General features: G+C 38.0%; 2 protein-coding genes across 2 annotated transcripts in view; one reads left to right on the plus strand and one right to left on the minus strand.

Annotated features, from left to right (window-relative positions):
• Window positions 1-556: 556 nt before the first annotated feature.
• On the minus strand, window positions 557-5,923 carry LOC139742663 (synaptosomal-associated protein 29-like). The gene is made up of 3 exons (XM_071653190.1): window positions 5,620-5,923; window positions 3,893-4,343; window positions 557-1,917 (listed from the first exon to the last, which is right to left on the minus strand). The coding sequence occupies exons 1-3, from the start codon at window positions 5,863-5,865 to the stop codon at window positions 1,751-1,753; spliced, it is 864 nt and encodes a 287-aa protein (XP_071509291.1). The 5' UTR covers window positions 5,866-5,923; the 3' UTR covers window positions 557-1,750.
• Window positions 5,924-9,084: 3,161 nt separating this feature from the next.
• The window catches only part of LOC139742653 (BCAS3 microtubule associated cell migration factor-like), a 38,179-nt gene continuing 23,648 nt past the window's right edge, over window positions 9,085-23,615 (plus strand). The window contains exons 1-4 of the mRNA XM_071653179.1: window positions 9,085-9,493; window positions 13,787-13,902; window positions 16,923-17,011; window positions 22,797-22,933. Coding sequence (XP_071509280.1) covers window positions 9,429-9,493; window positions 13,787-13,902; window positions 16,923-17,011; window positions 22,797-22,933 — 407 coding nt within the window. The 5' untranslated portion in view covers window positions 9,085-9,428. The remainder of the gene's footprint in view (window positions 9,494-13,786; window positions 13,903-16,922; window positions 17,012-22,796; window positions 22,934-23,615) is intronic.

Here is a 23,615-nt window from a genome sequence, read left to right on the forward strand (position 1 = left end):
TCTGCCAAGCAATCTGCAATGGACATTTTCCCATGAAATGCCTTGAATGCACACTGGTTTGGTGGCCTGATCTGCAAAGTAACTTTCAAAGGCTTCTATCTTGGAGGGGAGGATGATTTCATCAACAACATATAACACATAAATCCTTACCTGAAAATCATTACCTGAAAACCCTTGAAAATCATAATGGTGTAAACCACTGGCTTTCAAGATGTGGTTATTGTTCACAGATGTAATACACTGTACACCTGTTTCTCACGAGCCAAGACTGAAAATGGGGAACAAAGTCTATAAAGACGGCTCCTTTTTGGCTTCCTGCAAACAATTGGATTTTCCACTGCCATACAATGAAGTAGCTCAGTAAGTACCCTGGCAAGAATTCACACCAATGCCATCAATCACTGGCAGACAGGAACTTTAAAAAACTTTAATTATATCTGAACCTGAGAAATTAAAATGTATATACAGTAGGCTTTTTCATATTTGTAAAGTTTTGACATCAATATCAACTTCATGATCATCTGAAGAAGTCATTTTATCAAAATTCATGGGCATGATATTTCATCATTCAATAACTAATGCAGGGATAACATACAGCATCACCAATCACATCAAATATACACTAGTACATTGTACCAGCAAATATGATTTATGAATTTTTGACTCACAGAGGCCCCAGCCCTTTTATTTCATACAATCTCTCATTTTCATTTTGTTTACATCCTGAACATTTTATCACGACAAGAAAATGGCAAATTAATGTCATTAGTAACGTTTTAACCAGTGCAGCTTAGCACAGCCAGCAGGGTTTCATACCGGAATAATCCTACAACTTATTCATATGACTTTTGACTCTTTTAACTGATCTGCATAATAACACTACACATATATTCTTTTGCCTAGACCATCGCTGATGGAATTCCAAAATTTCAAATCCTCCACTCCCCTTGTGCCGAGAAATCAGCACCTCCTCTGATAGTTATCATGCAGGAGAACGTGCTAAATTTCTGTCTCCTGTCATAAGTCTTGTACTGTGTGTTTTGTCATCTGACATAAACTACAAAAGTAATACCCTGACAGAACTATGTATTCACTGAAATGAAGGAGAAAGGGTGAAACCACATGCATCACATCTCCAATTTGACACCATGATAATCCTAAAAGTAACCTGCCTGGGTGCAATTTGTTCCTGAATTTCTGAATACTCAGTATGTGGTATTAAATGCTAGCATTCTCACATACTTTTAATTCTATAGTCCACTCTTGAGATTATTTGGTGCCTTGCTGAAGCCAAGGATAAATTTCCCAGTTTCAATATTCTTGCTACTGGGCTTTGGATCAAATCCAACAATCACCTTTCACTACATTAAAAAAAAAAAAAGTCTCATGAACTATAAAATTATCAGTGCAGCCATTGTTTTGGTACCATGTTTTTCAATGACCATATCCTTGCTCATACAGTATGTCCACTAACACATGAACTTTCAAGGTCAACACAAGCACGCAAAAATGTTACAAAACATTACCAAAATGCTCCACTTACAGCTAGAATAGTTGCGACATACTTTCGTGCTTTTTCCACGTGTTCTGGACAAATTGAAAGGTGAGGTCCAGTCAGTGTTTAATGTGATCTTTTCCTGACAGAGATTAGAGGGAGATGCGTGTTGCGGACTTTAACTGGTTAGAATTCATGAAAGTGCTCTGCAAGTGGTGCTTCTAACTCGAGTGTCCAAGCAGGAGCGGACGGCCATTATCTCCTGAGAATCTTCTTCACATCCTTGTCGGTCTTCACCAGTTTGTCGTCCACTCGCTCTACTTTGCCCGTGATCCTGTCAATGTCATCATTCTGTCTCTCCAGCTCATCGTTCAGACCCAGGGCGAGACCCTTCAGTCGACTGAGGCCACTTCCGATATCGTCTAGATGAGCGAAACAAGAAGACAGTGACAGACAGACAGACAAACACATGCAGAAATCATAACAATTTGAAAGGATGGATGAAGAGAAAAACAAGTACACACAGACACACTCTGGCCCTAAATCATACACATACAGCATAATCTGAAATCAAATCCAAATTTTTAATCTACTGTATATGCCATATTTTTTGCAAGGGTCTGATTTTCACAACATTTGCGAGTCAGATGATGATCGTTAATTTAACAACATGCTAAAATATATAAACTCTGATGCTGAAATGAATACAAATGTGCATGCTTACATTTCTCTGTTCATTACTGTACCATGTACTGTACTCTACTCTTGCAAATTTAAGCACTTGCAAAACTGTCTCAATTCTTGAAAAATTAAATTCGCTAAATATATGCCGTATACAGTGCACTCCCATTAAAACGAAGACAGTTATAACAACATTCCGATTACAAGGAAGTAAAAATTCGATATAACGAAAGAAAACTGCCGGACTCAAGGACTTCATTATAATGGGAGTCCACTGTTGCAGATGCACAGTTCACATAGCATTCATTTTTGGATGCGTGTTGCCCTGTTGCTCACATTAAACTTCACATCTGCATAATCCATGCTCTGAATTTAAACACTTCCATCGTGAATTTATTCATTGGTGTCAAACATTAATCTTCACTGAACAAACAAGTGGGGTTTGCATTTTTGGCTTTTAAACATTTAATCCTCTACCAGACTTGATTTTATGCATTCCTTTTTTGTTTCCAACATATTGTTCACATTTTTAGCAGATATGTTGCAGTGGTACTTTCTAGCTGGTTGCATCAATTTGCAAAGAATTGGTACAAAAATAACATCACACAAATAGCTTCTCTTTTTTATAGATATTTGTATCATACACATTCAGAAATATTGTCATCAAGAATCAGAAACAAGTGGAGTTCACTTAAAAGTGGCTCATTGCATTCATGTTGATATAGGCCACTCTTACACAAATAGAAGCCACAATAATATGTGACCTGCTATGTAACAAAAGGATCTGAAAGTCAAGGGGGGGAGGACAATTTTCTGAAAATGGCATGACATTATTCCCTTACTCTTCTACTCTAATTTCATATCGATAGCACAACTCATAGAAGTATACTTGGTTGCGGAGATATTGATGATTTTATTAGCACATGTCAAGTGGTTGTGGAAATCAGAGTTTCAAGAAACACGCCTTCAAAGTTTTCGATCCGACGCTATCATGATCAAGGGGAGGCGAGACAGTTTTCACCGCTTGACAATAAAAGGTATGCTCCTAGCGACCTTGGCAATGTTCATTCAAGCTTAGCGCCAGCGGTCTACGCACAACTAATCAGTAATCAGAATGCCACACACTGACCAATAAGATCACTCCCTCATCGCAAGGGGCGGAGTCTAGCTGCGGCGCTAAATCCAGATCTTCGGACACGATTCTGTTACGTTGAAAGTCCGAAAGTCATGGCCCAGGAAAATGCTGATTTCTTGCCTTTCCTTTGATCATTTAGTTTTGAAATTTCAGCAGATGATAGACAAAACATTAGACTACAAAATTATGCCAAAAACAGAAATCTGATTGTTTTGACCAATTTTGATGATGCGCCTTCAAACTCATTTTTCTTGGCTCAGCCGTCAGCGACTTTAGGATCCTTTTGTTGTAGTGGGTCACATATGTTTGGCTACTCGGTTAGTCCCCCCCCCCCCCCCCCCAAAAAAAAAAAAAAAAAAAATATGAAAGGGGGCTTGTAGTGGCACTAAAAAATTGTGCTGAAGCCTTTTTTCCCCTTTTTTCCTTTGCTTGTCAGATGATGAAACCCAGAAGTGGCAGGAGAAACCAAAGCCTTTTTCTTCTTTACTTGCCAGTTGATTAAATCTGGAAGTGGTCCACTTTTTCAAATTCTGAACATTCCCATAAAAAATTCTAGTTATGGGCCTATTGTATGTTCTCACCAAGGTTGCTATTGAGCTGATTGTCAAAGTCCCTCATGTGGCTGGAAGATTGCCAAACATCAGCAGTCTGCCCACTCGACTCTTCCCCAAAGCCGGATGTGCCGAATCCGCCACCACCACCACCGCCGCGGGACGATGATGTACCCCAGGAGCCAGCGTTCGTTGACCTGGAAGCCCCGACCCCTCTGATCTGGAGGGCAGGGTGGTCTGTGTTCTCCCTCCTCATCTCCTCCTCTGCGTCCACCCTCTCCATGTGCTGGGCCAGCTTGCTGGGGCCCTGGGCCTTGGGCGCGTCTGGTTGGGCGGGCTTGGACTTGCTGAAGTAGTTGGCGATGCCACCAAAGATTGACTTCATGGAGGTGATGTGCTTCTTGGAAGTGTCCAGGTCAGAGTCGATCTTGTCAAGCTTGTTATCCACCCTCCGCAGCTGCTCCCCTTGGTGAAGCAATTCCTGCAGGAAGTTTGGAAGCAAAATTTAATGATTCTAACTTACTTACTTCTCTGGGTTTACTTGGGTGTACTTGCATAGAGTTGTTTTTACTGTGACTGCTTGATAAAATATAATATACCCTTAATCAATGCAAATAGCCCACATTGTATGGTTAGTATGAATTGGAACCATCACCAGCTCTCAGGCCAAAGCATGGAATTCTAGTGGATCACAGGGAGTGAGATAAGTCACACAGCGATAACTTTAACACAAAAAAGAAAAGAAAAAGAAAAGATGCCGCAAAAAAGACTATATGGCTACATTGTATGGAGAGCAACATGAACTTGTTCTACATTGGATTTTTGTAAAAACTGTCTACTCTATTGTGTTCTTATGTACATACAGCATATTAACAAGACACTGACATGATAAGCCTTTACATACTGGAGGCACTGGGGCATTTTGCGAAAACAATAACTTTTCTACATTGGATTTTTGTAAAAATTGTCTACTCAACTGTGTTGGACAGCAGAAGACACAGCAAAATCGTGAAATCGGCCCCATCGCAGTGCGTGTGCATCCGTGCGTTAGCAAGCAAGGTTAGGTTAGGTTTAGGTTTAGGGTTGTATTATGGTTAAATTAGTCGAGGGACATTAGGAAGTCTTTCCAAGATTATAGGGAGAAAGAAAAGAATGAACACAGGAAAAAACAGGAGAAAGGAAGGACGAAAGATGCTGTATCAATCTCGCATAAACGTCCTAAATGCTGTTTGGTGGGGCTGCATTCACGAGTATAAATACTGTGGAAGAAAGCCCCACCGCCGTGCTTAGGTACCGATGACCACGATGCGTCGATGGGGCTGAATTCACGAGTCTAACACAACAGGCAAGCCGCCGTAATATTAGTACGGACATGCAGTGGTGAGGCCAGAGGGGGAGGCCTATTTCACGAGTATGCCAAAGACACTGACATAACCTTTATATATATATATTAGCATTGCTCTGGGGCTTTTACCATGTTCAAAGCATTTGCAGAACTACGTGTCGTGTACATGACATTACAGAAGAACTGGGGATAAACTTGTCAACACATGCCTGCTGTACATGTACTGCCACTCATTGCTGTTATAAACTGACAGTAACAACACTAGCTGCTACACTGACTAATTTTAATTACAGAGTAATTTACTCACGACTTAATTATTGTATGAGTAGTCTAGACCACTTACATGACTTAGTTTTGAATTACTACGTATACGGCCCTTCTTTAGCATAGATATCGTTTGGATCAAACCTACCGCAGCTGTTTCATTGCCAACTTGTTCCGCTTCGTACATCAGCCCCATCGAGCGGTGTGTGCTGTCTAACATGTTCTGTTTCCGTCTCTCCAGCTCCATTTGCTTACTCTGGACACCGAAACCATAGTCCTTGTTCGGATCATAATCAGTTGTGTCCTTTCCCAGATCATCCCAGTCATTCCATGTGTTCCCTGCTCCACCTCCACCGGCACTTTCGTCGTCAAAAAATGGATTACTGCTGGACATTTTGACTTTGTTCAAGATTACTTCGCCTCCCTTCCTCGCACAGTATCAAATGCACTGACTGGCTTACAGGTACATACAATTTACACGCAAAATACACCCACCACCTGGCACCACATCACTGGACGTGGATTACTCAGATCACAACAATCAATGACCGAATATAGTCTCTTTCAAGTTTCTTCTTTATTATCATCATCGTTCATTGTCATCATCAATGACTTGCTGAGCTTGTTATCTGTATAAATTGAAAACTTATCCTTTCCGGCTATTGGGGAAAAGAAGAAGGTTTGAATGACATTGTATATCGCTGATATTATCTTATTTTGAGGATAGAACTTTATTTAGTGTACAATTCACACATTGAGTAGGTTTTATCAAAAAATGGCCTGCATGTAAACTTGAGACGTAACTTCAGGGTCAACCGCAATGGAGGCCAATTATATTCATCTTTTCCATTTAATCATACCTATATAAAGTCACATTGTGTGAATTCTGTGTTTGTACAGCAAAACTTATTTTGTTCATTTTGCACATGATACTGCAGTATAGGAATATGTTAGGTTTGTTTTTGTTTTGTTTTGTTTTGTTTTTACCACAACTGTATCAACAACACTTTACTGAGAATATAAAAGAAAACGTCCAGGAAAAGGCTATGAAATTATCTCCGTGTCGTAAGTTTCGAAGAATGAGGCTATCATCATGTGAGTTGAGGGATGTGGTTCCAGCAAACATAGGCCTAAAAAGTATTGTTGTTCATTTTTTTTTTGCGCTCGTGAATTCATGATTTCAGATAAATCATATCATTTCTTTTCTGTTTCCTCAGATTTTTATATGTTGTCTCTTCCTTTTCTTCTCATCTCACTGACGATGACACTTTCTTATTTCTCTGTCATTGAATTGATTTCCTTTATGTGCCATCATAAATTTACTAACTGAAACTACGCAATGGTAATTTTCACTTGTATATTTCATCTTGCTTTTGTGGTGACTTTTCTTTTCTCGAAGAGTGCATTAAGTGGATTCAAATTCTGCCTTCACGAGTTTTGTTGAGCAGATTAAACTGAATCCTCGTTTTTTCTACACGTACCTGTTCTTTGTTGCACGATCATTTTTCTCTCTCTATATTATATCTCTCCCTATCTCTGACGAATTTTTAAAGTTTTGGTGATGGAACCGCTCGATGAGGAGACTACTAGATGTTATGATGTCATGTGTGCACAACAATATGAATCATAACAATGGATCACATTGTGTTTTATTAAAGGAAACCCAAACCGAAAGAGAAATGAAGATTGAGTGAAACCAACATTATTAGGAGAACACATCATTAAAAGTTTGAAGAAAATCGGACAATCGATGCAACCAAAGTTATGAATTTTTAAAGTTTTGCTGTTGGAACGACTGCTGGATGACAGACCACTTAGAGGTATAATGGCGTTTGTCACCAGCTTGCCCCATTGCAGGACTTATCTGATATGTGAAGTATTTAGCTTCTTTTTTTTTAGTTAATTTTATGCAAAGTATAATGATAATATTAATATGATGCAGATGAAGGCGCTAATATTCAAAAGTGAATGACGCACCTCAAACACAACAACAACAACGTCACATTATGATATGTGGACAACAACACAAAGAAAAATATAACGGGAATTCCTAAAAAATTCTCTGTTCTATACTAACCGCTCTCAGAAAGCAGGGGGATAATTGCTACCTTTAGCATAAGGATAATGTCAGTATCAAGTTGATGAAATGAACTTTCATGAAAAATGAATTTCGTGAAAAAAAACCACAATTCTTTATATTGTTATCCACACATATACTTGTTGTTTTGGTTTTAATGGCGTGTATCACTCAAGATTGAGTATTTACGTCATGATCTCTAGTAGTCTCCTCATCCAGCGGTTCCAACACCAAAACTTTCAGAATTTTGGCATCGATTGTCCGATTTTCCTCAAACTTTCATTGACTTAATGTTGCTGCTTTCACTCAATCCACATTACATCATTTTCTCTTTGGATTTGGATTTTCTTTTATATGTTGCTGCTTTCGCTCAATCCACATTGCTCTTTGGGTTTTGGTTTCCTGTTAGATAGAAGTTTCTTGCAGCCGCTCATGATAGGCCTAAAGTTTTGATATCCTATGAAATGAAAGTGATGAAAATAGTTGTAGGTGGTTGAAAAGACTGACATTTCTAATAGCCTATACAATGAATGTGCAGCTTATTTTGTCATCCGTTTATTTGACACACAAAGGGCCTAATCAGTGGTTGTTGTTTTTTTTTAATTCAGTATCATTTTGCATCGACTTTGATAATTTCAGGTAGGCCTAATAACAGTTTACTGAGCATTAATATCTTAAGAGGGAGTCGCAGTTGCTAACTCTTGATGATTTGAACAAAAGAATGTATGGCTAGCCCTCGTAAATGTGCACATTAAAGACAGCAGTCTGGTCGAGGATTGAGCTTTTAACGTTTTGCGAGATATTCAGAAACCACTCTATGAGATGTCAAAGAGCATGCAATTTTAAGGGGTATCAAAAGTTTATTTGATGAAAATCGGTTTTGAAGTGGCTGAGATATCCAAAAACAAGGTGAAACAATATCCTAATACAGTTGTGGCATGTAGTCTTTTATTATTATCACCTTTTTTTTTTTATATCTCATCCATTTGAAAACCAATTTTCATCAAATGAACGTTGAATCCTTCTTAGAATTACACGCTCTGTCATATTTCATAAGAGGTTTCTCATTATCTCACTTAGGAATGTAAAAAACATAAATCCCCACCTCAACCAGTACTGTTATACAGCCCCTTTAATTATCTTCCTCATGAAAACAAATCATATGAAACTTCCAAATTCTTTGTGATATATTCGTGAAGAACGAACAATGACCGAATTCAATGTACAGTATGTGCATTTTTTGTTTTCAGTGCAAAAACGTCGAAATGTAAAAGGACATACACATGTGATAAGATATACCACTCCATGGATATACTAGCAATGCACTGAGTGCTCCTACGCCGTAGTTTTGTTTGTTGTTGGTTTGGGTTAGTTTTATTCGGAAAAAAAAAAAAATCGGCCGATCCTCCATTGCACAATGCTAGTGTGATGTGGATTTTCTCCAAACACAATCGCTGCATGTACGTCCAGAGCCCGCCCTCATAAGTTGATCTTTAACGCAACCTCATTTACATACAGACGACAACACTACTGAGAACGTCATTCGACTATTTCGCAACTGTTGGCATTTCCTAGCTAAATTTTGTTTCTTTTAGCGAATTATTAGAAGGCAAAAGAATGGTTTGATGAAAAGTATCTTAGAGAGTGCTCTACCGCGTGTTTAGAGGCCTCCAAGGCTGTAAACAAGGCGCATGCACTCCGAAGTTAGACGACCGCCGGACAGAACAACTGCGTTCCGTAGTGAGTTGCAGAAGACAACGGAAAACAGCTGAGTGAGCTAACGTTAGGTATCGAAACCAATCGAAATCCACAAGCTCCAAACAACAGCTTACAACAACACAGCACAGCCGTGGAGAAAACAGTTGTCAACCAGCCTCAGAATGTCATACGAAGGTGTGAGGCGAGCTCAACGTGGGGGAAATGTTGTGAGGCCACAACCTGTGAGGTATGATACTTTATTGACTGCAAGAAATGTTGTTTCTAAACCCTGCAACACAACATCGCCTATAATTTACATTATGTTCTCTAGACTCTAGATACAAGACTACATCATATCGGAGCCAGAGCTGTGTGGTGCAAGAGATAATAGTCTGTCGTCAGAGGCTTAGCCTTAGAGCCCCATCTAACTTTGTTAGTGTAAATTTACTACAGTGGATGAATATGGAGGATGGATGGTGGCTCGGGGAGGAGGGGTGGGGGGCAAACTGAAAGGGATGGAGTTGTTGGCGCTGTGCACTAGCGGGCGGGCGTAACTAAAAGATGTAAAAACGAATGACGAAGTTTGTAGTTCTCTGATGGCAATTACATTCCATGCGGCCGGCTGTTCCACAGTAAAAGGGTTTATCTTGAGAAATGTTACTTCGGAGAAAAACGGGTTTAAAAGGACTGTACAGTACTGGTTGAGGTAGGAATTCATGTTTTGAAAATTCCTGAGTGAGATAATGCAAAACCTCTTATGAAATATGAAAGAGCATGTAATTTTAAGAAGGATTCGATGTTTATTCGATGAAAATTGGTTTTCAAATGGCTGAGATATATCCAAAAAAAGTGCTAATAATAAAAGGCGACATGCCACAACTTTATTAGGATCTCTTTGTTTCACCTTGTTTTTGGATACATATCTCAGCCATTTCAAAACCGATTTTCATTGAATAAACTTTTGATACCCCTTAGAACTGCATGCTCTTTGACATCTCATAGAGTGGTTTCTCATGATATCGCGCAAAACGTTGAAAGCTAAATCTTCACCTCGACCAGAACTGTACACACCCTTTAACGTTTGGTGTATTTTTCATATTTCATTTTTTATATTTTCATAATGCATAACACTCACAAGCCATTCTCTTTACAAACACAAAAGGCAGACGTAGACATACAAATACACCAAACTTTAAACCCGTTTTTCTCCGAAGTAACATTTCTCAAGATTAGATAGACCCTTTTACCGTGGAACGGCTGCATGGCATTAACGCTAGGTAGATGGACCATGTAGATAAAATATTCAAAAGACAAAGTTTACTGATGTAGTTCCATCAGTTGCAGCATCAGCAGATTGACAATGTGAATTGATAGTGATAGTACTTTAGTAGACTGATACAGCTACTCCTAGATTTCTACATTGTATAAAAATTTGTCTCTATGTATGCACAGACTGTGCTGTGGTACTGGTATGTACAGTATGTGGACGTACAACACTGTAGGGCCGATCTATGAATGGATGACATGATTAAACGATTTGGCACAAGAGGGCCTACATTAATTTTAATGGAAGAACAGTGCAGAGTTCTGCAAAAATAATTCATCTCAAAATAAAGGGAATTATGTATCAGATGCAAAGCCCTGTAATCCAGCGTCAGATTGTATTGTTCACCAGATGAACTCTGCCACTCTAGTATAGGACTTTGCACTTGCAAAAGGCTTGTTTAATTGCTACTGATGTATTAGAACCTAATGACAAGATGAAGCTATTCTGTGTACCAAAGACAGTGTAACATTTCCCCATGCATGTATGAGCCTGTTATTTTTGTCAACACTTTCCTTCAACCCATCAAATCTCAGGGACCATACAAGTATACATACACTGTATTTCTGTCTAGTATTTCATGAGGTAAGAGTGAATATTTTTAGAACTTTCATTTAAGTGCTCTTTTGCCCATATATTTATGTGATTGATTGGCTGCAGAATTTTGAAAAGCTTTGTGATTACTAATTTTGTTACAGGTTCTTAAATTGGCAACACATTAAAGAGGATAAAGTTCATGTAACTTCCCTCTCATAATTGGCAACCTCGTGTAAATCTATCACGCGCAGATTCAATCCAAAACAAGTTTCATACATATAAATATCTAGTAATCTTTCTCTGATAGACACAATTTTAGTAAATGTACTTTAAGGTAAATTTCAGAGTTGCTGATTTAACTTTATAAGAAGACTTGTAAGATGGTGATTTCTGCAACAAAATTTCTTTTGGACAGGACTCGATTGGTTAAATATCACATATAAACACACACACAGAAATGACACTAAGTCTGCTATTTTTCGTTTCCCTTCACTGTCATCACAACTACACTTGTACCGCATTGAGTTAGAACTGTTAATCAAAGTTCTTGACTTGTCATTGCAACAAGCTATGTATCAAGCCTACACTGTACAAGGTACAATGTACGCATGAATGCCAGCTATCTGTATTAACCCATTGAGGACTAGTCCCCAAGTACTATACTCGGGCAGGGGTCTATGGGAAATGTGTGTTGTAGCAAAATATAGCCAGTCCTCAAAGGGTTAAGATTAGGTGGTTCACCTGGGAATGTGATTGACATATAAATGAGTGTTGATAGTAGTAGCACTGATACTCAATTTGAGAGCTGACCTTCTAAACACAAGTTTGTTTACAAACAGACAAACACTTCAAATACATGCTCTTTTTGCATGTTGTAGAATTCTTCAAGCATGACTATTATGGGCCATAAAGTATTCTGCTTGAATGCAAAAGTCTGTCAAATTAATTGTAGGGAAACAAAAGACACATTGAGTGTTCTCAAAGTCACTACAGTAGATGAAGTGTACATACAAGTTTTGTATGATTTTAATTTTACCTCCGCCAAGGGGGAGATTATGTTTTCGTTACCGTTCAGTTGGTTTGTTCGTTTGTCCCTGTGCAAAATAACTAAAAAAGTAGTTAACTAATTTGAATGAAACTTACAGGAAAGGTTGAGAATGACACAAGTAATAAATGATTAAATTTTGGTAGTGATCCGAGAATTTTGGGGGAAAATTATGAAGGATTTTGATATTTCGATAGGTAAGGTCAATGAACTTGGGAGTTCAAGCTGCACATTTTTAGGTTTTCAAATGCGCACTAAAGTGCGTGCTCTAGTTTCTGCTGGGCCGAGGCGCGCCGTGCAGTTGAGGGTTTATGACGTAACAAAGGCTTCTACATTGGGAAATCGGACAATTTTTCAGCATACAGGTCTATGGGTGGAAATCACTGATCTCTATGGAAGAGCCCAAAGAACTTTTCCAGAGTGGTGGAGAGGAGAAAAATCTCTTTGGAAAGAGGAAGATCATCGGTGGAAAGTAGCTGCTTGGCGGAGGTCTGCGCTCTCAGAGTGCTTCTAGTTAAACTATGTTTTGTGTCAGAGAAAACTTTAGCATTCATAACAATATAGGAAGAAGAAGAAGAAGATTCAGATCTACGGAATATGACATTTCACCACCATACAGAGTAATTACAGTATATCCAGATCAGCCAGATAGGGCCTTTAATATCATTTTTTAATCTGCTTATTTTCTAATGAAGTCTGGTCCCCTTCAAAATCAGACTCTACAAAAATATCATGTGTGTGTGTGTGTATATGTGTATGTATGTGATTGTGGGAAAAAGTAGTGGCATCATGGGTGTAAATAGGGCAGAAAGACAATTTTCATTTGAGCCTAAATTTGAGAAGTAGTTCAATCTTGTCTAAACTTAATCTGTACTGTCATCATATACTTTTTCTTTGTAACATGTATACCAAGTTTCAAGTCGTGGACCACTCTTGTTTAATCACAATATTACAGTACATGTATATCAAACCTTGCTAGTAGATATGTAGATGGCACAGTAGTGATCCATGGCCGACATCATGCCACACAAAATTTGTGTGTGTGTCTTTTAAGCAGTACACTCAGCATGCATTTCCATAGTGTCATTTGTCTATTAAAACTACAATTGTACAGTGACATTTTGTAGCATACTCTTGTATTGCCCCTCCATCAAAGACACTTTTTTTTGTTCATTGTTAGAAAATCACAGCTTGCAATGGTATTTTTTTACACATTGTATGTAGTTCTATGTACAGTAGAATGTAGGCACCCAAGTGAAAGTGCTTGAGATGGCAGCTGAGTACATGTGTAACTGCAATCTTTTTCTTGCAAATGTTTCCTGAGAAATCTTGAAATTGGTTTATTAGTAAATTTCTAACCCTCTGTTGTTACTTTGTATTTAGTGTATCTCATGCATGCATCTTCTTATCATTAACCATAGCATAATGGACAGATCAGATTGCAACGCAGTTAATTATGTTTCAATAAGCAATTCACATACACTGTATATTCGGAAACAGGCATAATTTCTGATGAAGCTGGATGTACTTAGTACTATAGCTGTTCACACCTACCACACACACATGTTGTAAGATCATCTTTAATGTGAAGATGTACCTATGACATACATGTATATTTGTTCTTGCTTTTGCAGTGACAAGTCATATGTTGCATCAGTTGTTGATTTTCTCCATGACGCTTATGCTGGTCCCAGTCCTGTTGAAAGCGACAAGATCATTTGGGTGAAGTTTGAAAAACCTGATATTACAGGTGAGTGCCACAATACTTCACTCAAATTAGTATGAAGATTTGACTTGTTTTATCCTATTTTGTCTGGATATTTCTAATTTTAGTATTCACTACAACCACATAATACCAACTGAGTATAGAATATTTTATTTTATGCAGAAATTACATCTAGAGTGGGTGTCTGTTCCCCCCCCCCCATAAAATATCTTTCATAAATGATTACAACAAAAAAGAAGTTATCAAACTATTGAGTTAAAGAAAGGAAACTGATGCGATAATGTTGTCTATTGATTTTCCATAGAAAAAAAAATATGAAAGGCTTGAATTATGGGGTTTTGTCAATAGCCATCATGGAGAGTATTTGGTTACCTATTGTTCCATACAGTACTGTAATGTTTAAATAACTACATGTACAATCTAAACTGCATCCTTTTAGTGATTTTAAACCTTGGCAAAAAACCCTCAAAATCAATTGAATTCAAGAGTGTAGAGATTCTATATTGCGAGTACTATACTATTTGCCCCCCCCCCCCTCCCCTTTTGATAAATTATTTTGAATGAAAGGTCATGGTGAACATAATGGGAAGCATCTTCATCTGCATCGGTGACAATTACAATGTAGCATCTTCTACAAGGTTCCAACACTCTGTGCTTCAGATTTGCACATCTTAGCAGCTGCAGTGACCAAATGATTTATTCATGTGCAGTACACGTTGTACATAATGTTATGCATTCAGAATGAATTCAGAGCCTGAACACAAGTCAATTTCCAGAAACTATGTAAAAAAAAAAGAAAAAGAAAGAAAAGAAAAAAAAAAGAGTGGGAGGAAGAGCTGGGATGCACATACATGTGTGCAAAAGAAGAATTTTATACATTTTATGGACCTGATGGAGTGTTTGCCAAACCTCCGTAGACAAGCCTTTTTGTTACTTCCGGGTACATGTACATGTATTAACGATCCTTCTCATAAATGGTGTGATAACAAACTATATTTCAGCTTAGTGCAGCATCGATGTGAGTGAACCAGTCTATTGTTGCCAGTGCCTAGGATGTATTGATACAGGACCAAAAATATCAATGGTGTGCACAGTGTACATTTAAGGAACTAAAGTGTTATGGATTAAAGTAGATGGATAAGACCAATGCAGCTACATATTTTTGTTGCATTGATGTCATCATAAAGAACAAAGTGTTTTTAGCCATCTGGAATTGGTATACAGTGTAAAATGGATAATGTAGGTGAACCATCATGCTATCTGTCAATCAAAAATAGGTGATATGAGTTATACCTGTGTTGTCAGTTGGCTTCGATATGAGAGCATGGAGTTTAATAGTTCAAATCATAGACTGATCTCTAGCAGTTGCTCTAAAACATAGCTCGGCAGGACCTTCACATTCATCTTCTGCCAAATGTTTGGAATTTGCTATAATTGAAAGGATCTGAATTGTACCAAGAAACCTGTCTCGCTGGTGTCATTTGCCAGGATATCAAGTTGTTTTATAGTATTTTGAGATCAAAGAGTGTGCTAAACATTTTTCAAAAGTCAATGTACCGACTTTTATTCAGGAAGCGCCATCCCCTGTTCCGTAGTTAGTGTTTAGAACACTGCTACATTAATATGATCTAATGTCCTAGCATTATGAATCGCATAGGCCTACGTATAGCAAACTGCACTCAATTCACTCTCATGTGTGATGGATTGCTATGGCCTGATACATTGATACATTGTAATCTATGTTATCGAATGTAAAACATTCCGTAGCAAACATGATCGGGTAAGATCGTAAACTGCAGTACTTCCGGTGAACCTTTTTGGTTAAAATTTTGCATTTTCATTAATACCCAATGGCAATCATGTTTTATGGGTTCTTTCACACATTTCTTGTAGTAAGTTTACAGATTGAAGCAAAAATCGAAAGTTCTGCAAGCAGAGGAGAACTATGTTTTAGCTTTTGAAAGCACAAAGTGTTATTCGTATTTGAACATGATGGGAGTTTCAAAACAAACAGCAAGGCTGTAAAGGTATAAAATGGATCAAGCACGATACATACAGAATTATTCAGGCTGCTTTTTAGAAGTAGACCTACAGTGTTGGAGATTTACAGACTACCTACAATCTACTGTGCAGTAATGTATAGTGTGTACATATACTTTATATGGAAATGAGATAGCGATCATACAAGGTACAATTATACAATAAGTTGGTTTGGATCTACACTGTATCATAGTGTACCATCAGTCCATTATGTGTATACACACAATGTAAATTCTCCATAATTGTAAAGTGTAATGCATTACTGTAAAACCAGAAACAATTTGCGGCATGAAATTTTCCCTGAATTGAAGTCGATGGCTCTTTGCGTGGCATGACATTTTATGACTTGCAAGCTGGTTTTCATTGTGCTACACAAATACTTGTATGCTTGCATTTTACCTAATTTGTGAATCTTGGCTTCCTGCAAATTTCACGAAAGTATCATGCACGTGAAAATGCCTGGTTTCACAGTAATTGTAGAGGGCCTATAAGGAAGTAAATGGAGACTACTGAAAGTATGCTTCCCAGCTGAGAGTATTAAAACAGTTTTAACTTAGTTTCAAAATGTGATGTCTTGAAAGTAATTCAAAATTGAAAGGACAGGCTCTCAAAGCATGGCTTTTATACTTTAAGCGAAGTATAACGATCTGTATTACTAAACAGATTTAGTTTAGAGTATGCTGTCATGTGCCCTCTTTGTGTTTTATTCTTATTGAAAGAATGAATTTGTATAACGTGTTGGATACCATAGTCTTTACCAGCTTGAAATGGAAAGAACAAGTTTTCTAAATCTTGCCTTTAATGGCTTGATGATGTTATTGAGCATACATGTAGAAAGCCTAATCATGATCACTAGAAAACTTATTACAAGTACACTGTATCATGTACTACTATACCGGTATGCATTTTTTTTTTTTTTTTAATGGTCCCATAAATGATCACCTCAATGTTAACTACAGTGTAAGTATGCAAGCTTCCCATTTTCTGTGTTTTGCATCGACTAGATCACATATTTCCGTGTCAAGAAGCAGCTGATTGCCCTTTGTTCTTGGTGATTGGTTACACAAATGGAGTCCAGATTTGGAGCATATTGGTAAGAATCTGTACAAATTGTCTTCATTAGTGAACAGTATCTAATGATACAAATTATATGTGGTTTTAAAGCCCGTGTATAGTTTGATGACCAAAAATGTGACATTTTCAGAATCATGTTACGTGAAAAAAAAAATAACGTACAGTCTTACGATCACAAATGTGCAACCAATTTTTGGCATATTGAATGTGTGAAGTTGATAAATTCTTTATAGTGTGAGATCTGATTTTTTTTTATACAAAGTATGTGGAAAGTTTTGCATGATTGACTTTTTTCCCACTTTTTGATATAAATGTAAAAAAAAAAGCCCCAACAACAACAACAAATGTTGGTTTACAGATTTGAAGTAATTTCCATCTAGTTCAGTATCATGTTATCTCATACCAGTGTCGCATTACTTTTTGAAGGCATATTTTGTGACTGAAAAAAAAATGCCTTTGAAGTCAATTTCAATGTAGTTTTCATGTTTGTTTACTTATAGTTTTAAGTTGTTTTTAGTATCTGAAGATGGGTAGCCCTAAGTTATGCCTTCTTCTCATGTTTGGAAAGAGAACAAGAAGGCTACCGTACTCATTTTGCTATGTTATCATGATAGCATTCTATCATGCACAGCAACTGCTGCTTGTATAAATAATGCAGGAAACAATTGCTATTGAGTTGCTTTGTAAATAGAAAGGACTTTATTCTTAACACATCGTTTAGTTGCAAGAAGACTGATGTGGTAAATTTAAATTTCCCACAATAGCCAAGAATCCATTGCTAGTAAGGTTGACTGAGCATTATTCATTTTAGACTACAGGTACTTGAGTCAATGTCTGTTTAGATTATACAAGATGAACCAGGAGGGCTAGCAGCCAAAATATTTATGTTCAGATTCAAGTATTGCAGTGTGTATTATCTTTGTAATCCGGGAACATTGATTTTCCTATTGAGTGAGAGAGAGGTACACATGTACATATAGAAGGGTTGTAAAGAGCAGGTAAATTGAATTATATCCCTCATGTAAAGCTTCTTGCCATAGGATTGTACAGAGCACGAACATGGTGTAGTTTTACTAGCTAGCTACGAGCAGCTGGATGCGGTGCAATTGGTTACTAGCCAGCGGGATATAGTACTTTTGGGAATCCACGATCTGCACCCAATCGTGATCGTGCGATCGATATCGACATTTCTCACTTAAGAATGTACGCAGTGCGCGTAGTAGCGATACTTTTGAGCGACAGTCCTGTGCGTGGCTTGTAGCTAGCGCTAGCAGCGCTTTGGAATTGCGCGACGGCAATACAGAAATCTGTGGTGCGATTTCGATGGTGTGTGTGTGTGTGTATTCGTTTAACAGTGTGATCAATGCAGTTCAGCTCATTATTGACAAAGTGACTGCGCTTCAAGTAACGGAGGAATGATTGTAGCAGAAGGACACCATATCAGATCAGGTACGAATTAGGAATAAACTAAAAGCGATTTTGAAGATGTGGGTAACCAAGCCGCTTTAGACCTACTTCTAACGTAGTCCTGGACCTCCTCGATCTGTCGGAGTTTTGCACGCTGTAGTGTAGCTCGTGTGTAGGAACCAACGGTGTCGTTCGCTACGCGCTGCACGCACAGCTGCTGCAACGTCAGGAAACCTGCACATTTTTCCAAAAGGGAACCATCATCACTCTAGTAAAATGCTCGAGAGGGATATAAAACAAATATCGACTGCTTTCTTTCGGGCCATGGTAAAACTATTTGACCTCGGTGATTTCTCAACAGTGCCATGTCCCTCGACTTCGTCTCGGGACATAGCACTGTTGAGAAATCACCTCGGTGCAAATAGTTTTACCATCTCCCTCTGCAGCAGTCGATATTTGTATAATATGTTGCTTTGTTTTCTAGTGTGAAGGCTTACTCTGTATGGCCCACTTTTCATCATGAAGAATGTGCAATACTTGTATATTGGATATCTTTAATATTCAGTAATTGGCATTACATACTGTGTACACTAATAACTATGCACTCTTTCAGTCCAAGTGTTATCACAGTGCCTCACTTGGGCAATATGTACAACTTTCAACTTCATGCATTATCAGCATCCATGGTTGAATGTATTTTGAAATGCTTGTGTTGTCTCATTGTCACATTCCTCTAGAAAATCAACATAGGACCTATTGCTTTTTTTTATTCAATTTAGAAATGTGTCTTTCGATCACATTTACCAAAGATTGCTGTGAAAAAGAAACAGTATACCCAGAATGTGTTTTTAAAGGTGGCAATCATTTAAATTGCAATAATTGCAACTACCATGGGAGCAGCTCAAATTCTCTTAGTCTGACAGATGATCGCTCTAGGCTTTTAATAGACATGGTACGTATTGTGGTTGCACTGATTGCAAATGGCAATTGTTGTGACTGCTCTGAAGCCAAGCCCAGGGGAAGAGTGAGCAGTGATGTAGAATGGATTACGCTATCAGGAAATAGTGCACAAGGCAGTAATGTGCTGCTATTACATTGGTAAAGAATCAGCTTGTTCCATCCTGACTGCCATGCGTGACTGGGGTGTGGATGAGAGTGAAGCAAGTCTAAGCACTTGGCTGTCAACTAGTACATGATGTTAAGTATACATGCTTTTTTTTTTTTTTGAAGAATGAAAAATATGAAAACTGTGCGGGAACCATTATCATCCCATTGTAATGTACAGTGTAGCCCTCATTGCCAGGGCAGCCGTAATGACACCGTACTACACAAACACTTCTAATAGGCACAGCCTTTCTATTACAAAGGAAGCCTTCCTAAGGAGAATGAGGGATCTATGACCCTCTCCCCTATTGTTCTTTATATACCTTGCAAAAACTTACTGAGCACTATGAAAAAAAACAATGACATTGTAGGGCAAAGTTGATACTTTGTGAAACACACAACTCCCTTTGTATTACACAATGTATGAAAATTCATTTTGTTTGTTATGATGCTACACATGATTTTTACATGAACATTTAAATGGCAGGAGACTACCATTAACCACTGATTGAGGATTACATGACTTTTGTCATTAAATGTACAGACTGTAGCTAATGGATACCCTGAAAGATTTGTTATGACCTAAAATAATCAACAAGTCAAGAATTATTCTTTTCTATTGAATATTTACATAGATTTGTAAATGCAGTTGAACTCTGTTGAGGTTAATGGAAAATAATAGGCATTCCCCAAAGATAATGTGCAAAGAGTCAGCAGATGCTTTTTTTTTTGCATGAAAGTTCAATGTATCATACCATTGTAGTGCTTGACAGTAATGAATGTTGAACATTAGGGTGAAGGAAAATTAATTAGGATGCTAACTAAATCTGCTGTTCAAATGAGCAGCCAAAGCTATTCATGAACAAAATTTAAAGCTCTACTAAACTGAGTATCAAGAATTGAATAGATTCATAAAAGGGAAACACAGTAGTTCAAAGAAAATGCAGAAAATGCATACCGTGTGCAAAGGCTAAACAGGTTCATAACCAAAAAAGAGGGTTCAAGTCGTTTTTAAGTCAGTAAAATAATTTCTTGTTAAGTGTGATTTTTTTTTTTTTTTTTTTTTGGGGGGGGGGGGTTCTCAACTTGGAAGCTGGTATGAAAAGATTGCTGTTTTCTATGCTGTTGAATTATCATTGCCATATCTTTCAATTAGATGCATATTTTCACCATCAATGTAAAGATTGCATATATTGGGATTAGTTCATATCCAAGAAACAGATTAGGTTCTCTTTTTTAGTGCACTTTCTTTTTATTGAAAAACCCAATTAAGTAGATCATGTTGTGCATGTACATGATGTATTTAATTCAAATGGAGATGTATACAGCTCTGCTAAACTAGATACAGTACATTCAGATAAACCAATGGCAATGATAGGGTCTATGTGTATTGAGAATAGCCCTGTACAGTGCTTGATGCTCCATTATGGCATGTGCAAGCATTTCCATGCCGAGTGGACTCCCTGTGGAACAACCACCTTCCCCATCGCTATGTGATTAACATACTCCTGCACTATATGCACTGCCCCTCCGAACCAGCAATAAATTACTTGAATTCTAAGTGAAATGTTTCCTCTTTTATCATCAGCCCTAATGTGTGGAACGTCAATGTAGTGACTTTAGATTGCTCAGTCATTGGCATTTATGTCCGCTACCCCATCTCCGCCACCTCTTTGTGATTAACATAATACTGCTGTCCCGTAGAATTAGTGGCAATGCCTGGAATGACTTCACATGTAATAGAGTCTCATCTGGTCTTCCTAAAATCATTAGGGGCTACAAATGGATGGAAATTCAAGTGCCAGGTTACATGTGTATGAGATTGGAGCCAACACCTCTCCCCCCCCCCCCCCCCATGTCCACTTTAAATAATGTAGATATGTTGTCTGTCATGGAATGGATGCTGTGATACCGTGGTACAGGAATTCATCTTGTTGTGGAAAATATAGCTACATGTACATGTAAACATTTGAACTGCAGATATAGTGTCTGTAATGATATTGCTTTCATAAATTGTAACCTTGATAATGACAAATTAAAAAGCACTTCCCAGAAGAGGGAATGATCTGTTACAATTATTAGAGGACTGTCATTTCAAGACCATGAATTACAGTGGATCTGTGATTAATATGCATCATTAATTCAAGTATAATATTACACTTTTGAAGTGGGTAAAATGCCAGGTTTGTTTTTCAGGATTTTCTTGGCAGGTATATAAAGCTACACTGGAATGTAAAATGATACAATACTCCATAACACATGTCTATCATCATGACTTATGAATAATCAGCATACCTACTACTGTATGTCTGTGCACATGACAACTCTGTATTCAATCATACCAGTCGACACAGTATGATTGGTCAGCATGTACACCAGATGGTAGATCAAGAAATTGTGAGAAGAGGTACAACATTTATGCATATTGTGTAAAAGTAATCAGGTTAATGAGGAAATACTTATATCCCTGCAATTTGTTTAAAGTGCACCATTCAATAAAATTGATTCATGCCTCTTATTATTTTCATGTAAATTCCTTTATTCAGTGAGCAATCAAAATGCTTTTCAGGCAAGAAATAGAGTATTACTCCATCCCAGCTGTGATGTACAGTCTATACTTCACAGCATTTCTCTATGATACATTGTAGAACATGTCTTCCCTTACAATGCTAGAGGCATTGACAATGTATTTAGGACAATGCTATGTTCTAATCGAAGAGGGGCAAAAACTCACCCTCTTTCACGAAATAATGGAGCATATGATTAGCATATTCAACATTTGGTTGCCATGGCACATGTATGAGTCACTAGAGCACATTTATGTGGTGGGATATTAGGTACTGTATGCTCATGCAACAAACTTGGCTTTGACCCCCGTGTGGTTGGAACATGAGCCCAGGGTGGAAACTAGCACATTCTTCATGTCTAGCAGTTAATGTATATTTGATGAGATTCTGAGGCTGCTCAAGTTTGTAGGCAGGAGTCCGTGATTCATTTGATAGTGTAATCCCACAGTGTGGAATGTTACTGGTGTGCAGCATGAATTTTTAATATCCATATGAAAAGGGAAAATTGAATGTGTGTTAGCTTAGCTTACAATTACTGTTTGTTTTGCCAAATTAAAAGGGAAACGTTTGTAAAACCAACATTATTGTGAATATGTGTAAGTGTGTACAGAAAATGAATATTTATGCTGATTGATGATGAATAAGAGTTTCAAAGGACTTCCATGCTATTTTACTGAACATTCCCTCTATTCTTCTAGTGTTTTATTATTCTTGTTACATTAACAGTCCAATGGGGATGCAGAGGAGGTGCTGTCACTGCGACAGGGACCCGTGCGAATATTACGCATCTTGCCTACTCCACCACATTCCAAGAACCACCACCAGGACAAGAGGCCCCTCATAGCTGTCTGTGATGGTGCAAGGTAAGCGGACAATGTATCTTGCTTCAAATTTAAAACTGTCCCCACCCCCCCCCCCCCCGCCCCGATTGTCCTTTCTGCGTATTAAGATGACTGCAGAATACCTTCCAATGTCATTTCATATTTAGCTCAAGAATTGTGTGTACTGCTACCAAATTTGATCTTTTGGCTTCAGGTGTGTGTTTTTGCGGCAAAGAGAATAATGTCATAAATTTGCATTTACTATCATACAAGTATTTACTAAATTAGAAAGTGTGTGGCTGCTGACTACTACCTTTAAGCACAATCCATTGCCCAGAGTCTCAGATGATAGTGGATCATCAAGACTAGTTCAATACCACGATGGTTCAGAATGACAAGATGCAATTACAGTTGGCTGCAATGAACACATCATGCCTGTTCAAACTAGTCAAAAAGCATCTATAGATGCATACTAGTGCTTTCACCTGCAAGAGGCGGAGTCCTCATTTGCTAATGGAGTTGTACTGGGCTGTGTATAAAAGCACAAACTGATGGCTGTGAAGCATAACAATTCACCAATGCGTTCATCAAGTGGCGGTCACAATTCGGGTGTCATGCATACTGCAGGATGGTGAGCTCATCCACCTCCCTGCATATGGGAAGAACTGCCTCCAAAGCATGGACGAAATTATTATTGTTATTATTATTGTTTTTTTTTTATGGG

Source organism: Diadema antillarum, unplaced genomic scaffold (genome assembly GCF_040938485.1).
Source record: "Diadema antillarum isolate AM-2024a unplaced genomic scaffold, OU_Dant_1.0 seq00001012_RagTag, whole genome shotgun sequence".
NCBI classification, from domain to species: Eukaryota; Metazoa; Echinodermata; class Echinoidea; order Diadematoida; family Diadematidae; genus Diadema; species Diadema antillarum.

Coding starts and splice junctions, on each gene's coding strand:
- LOC139742663 (XM_071653190.1), bottom strand. CDS start 5,865: ATGTCCAGCAGTAATCCATTTTTTGACGACGAAAGTGCCGGTGGAGGT. Junction 4,344..5,619: donor TTGGCAATGAAACAGCTGCG/GTAGGTTTGATC, acceptor AACTTCCTGCAG/GAATTGCTTCACCAAGGGGA. Junction 1,918..3,892: donor TCAGCTCAATAGCAACCTTG/GTGAGAACATAC, acceptor TCGCTCATCTAG/ACGATATCGGAAGTGGCCTC.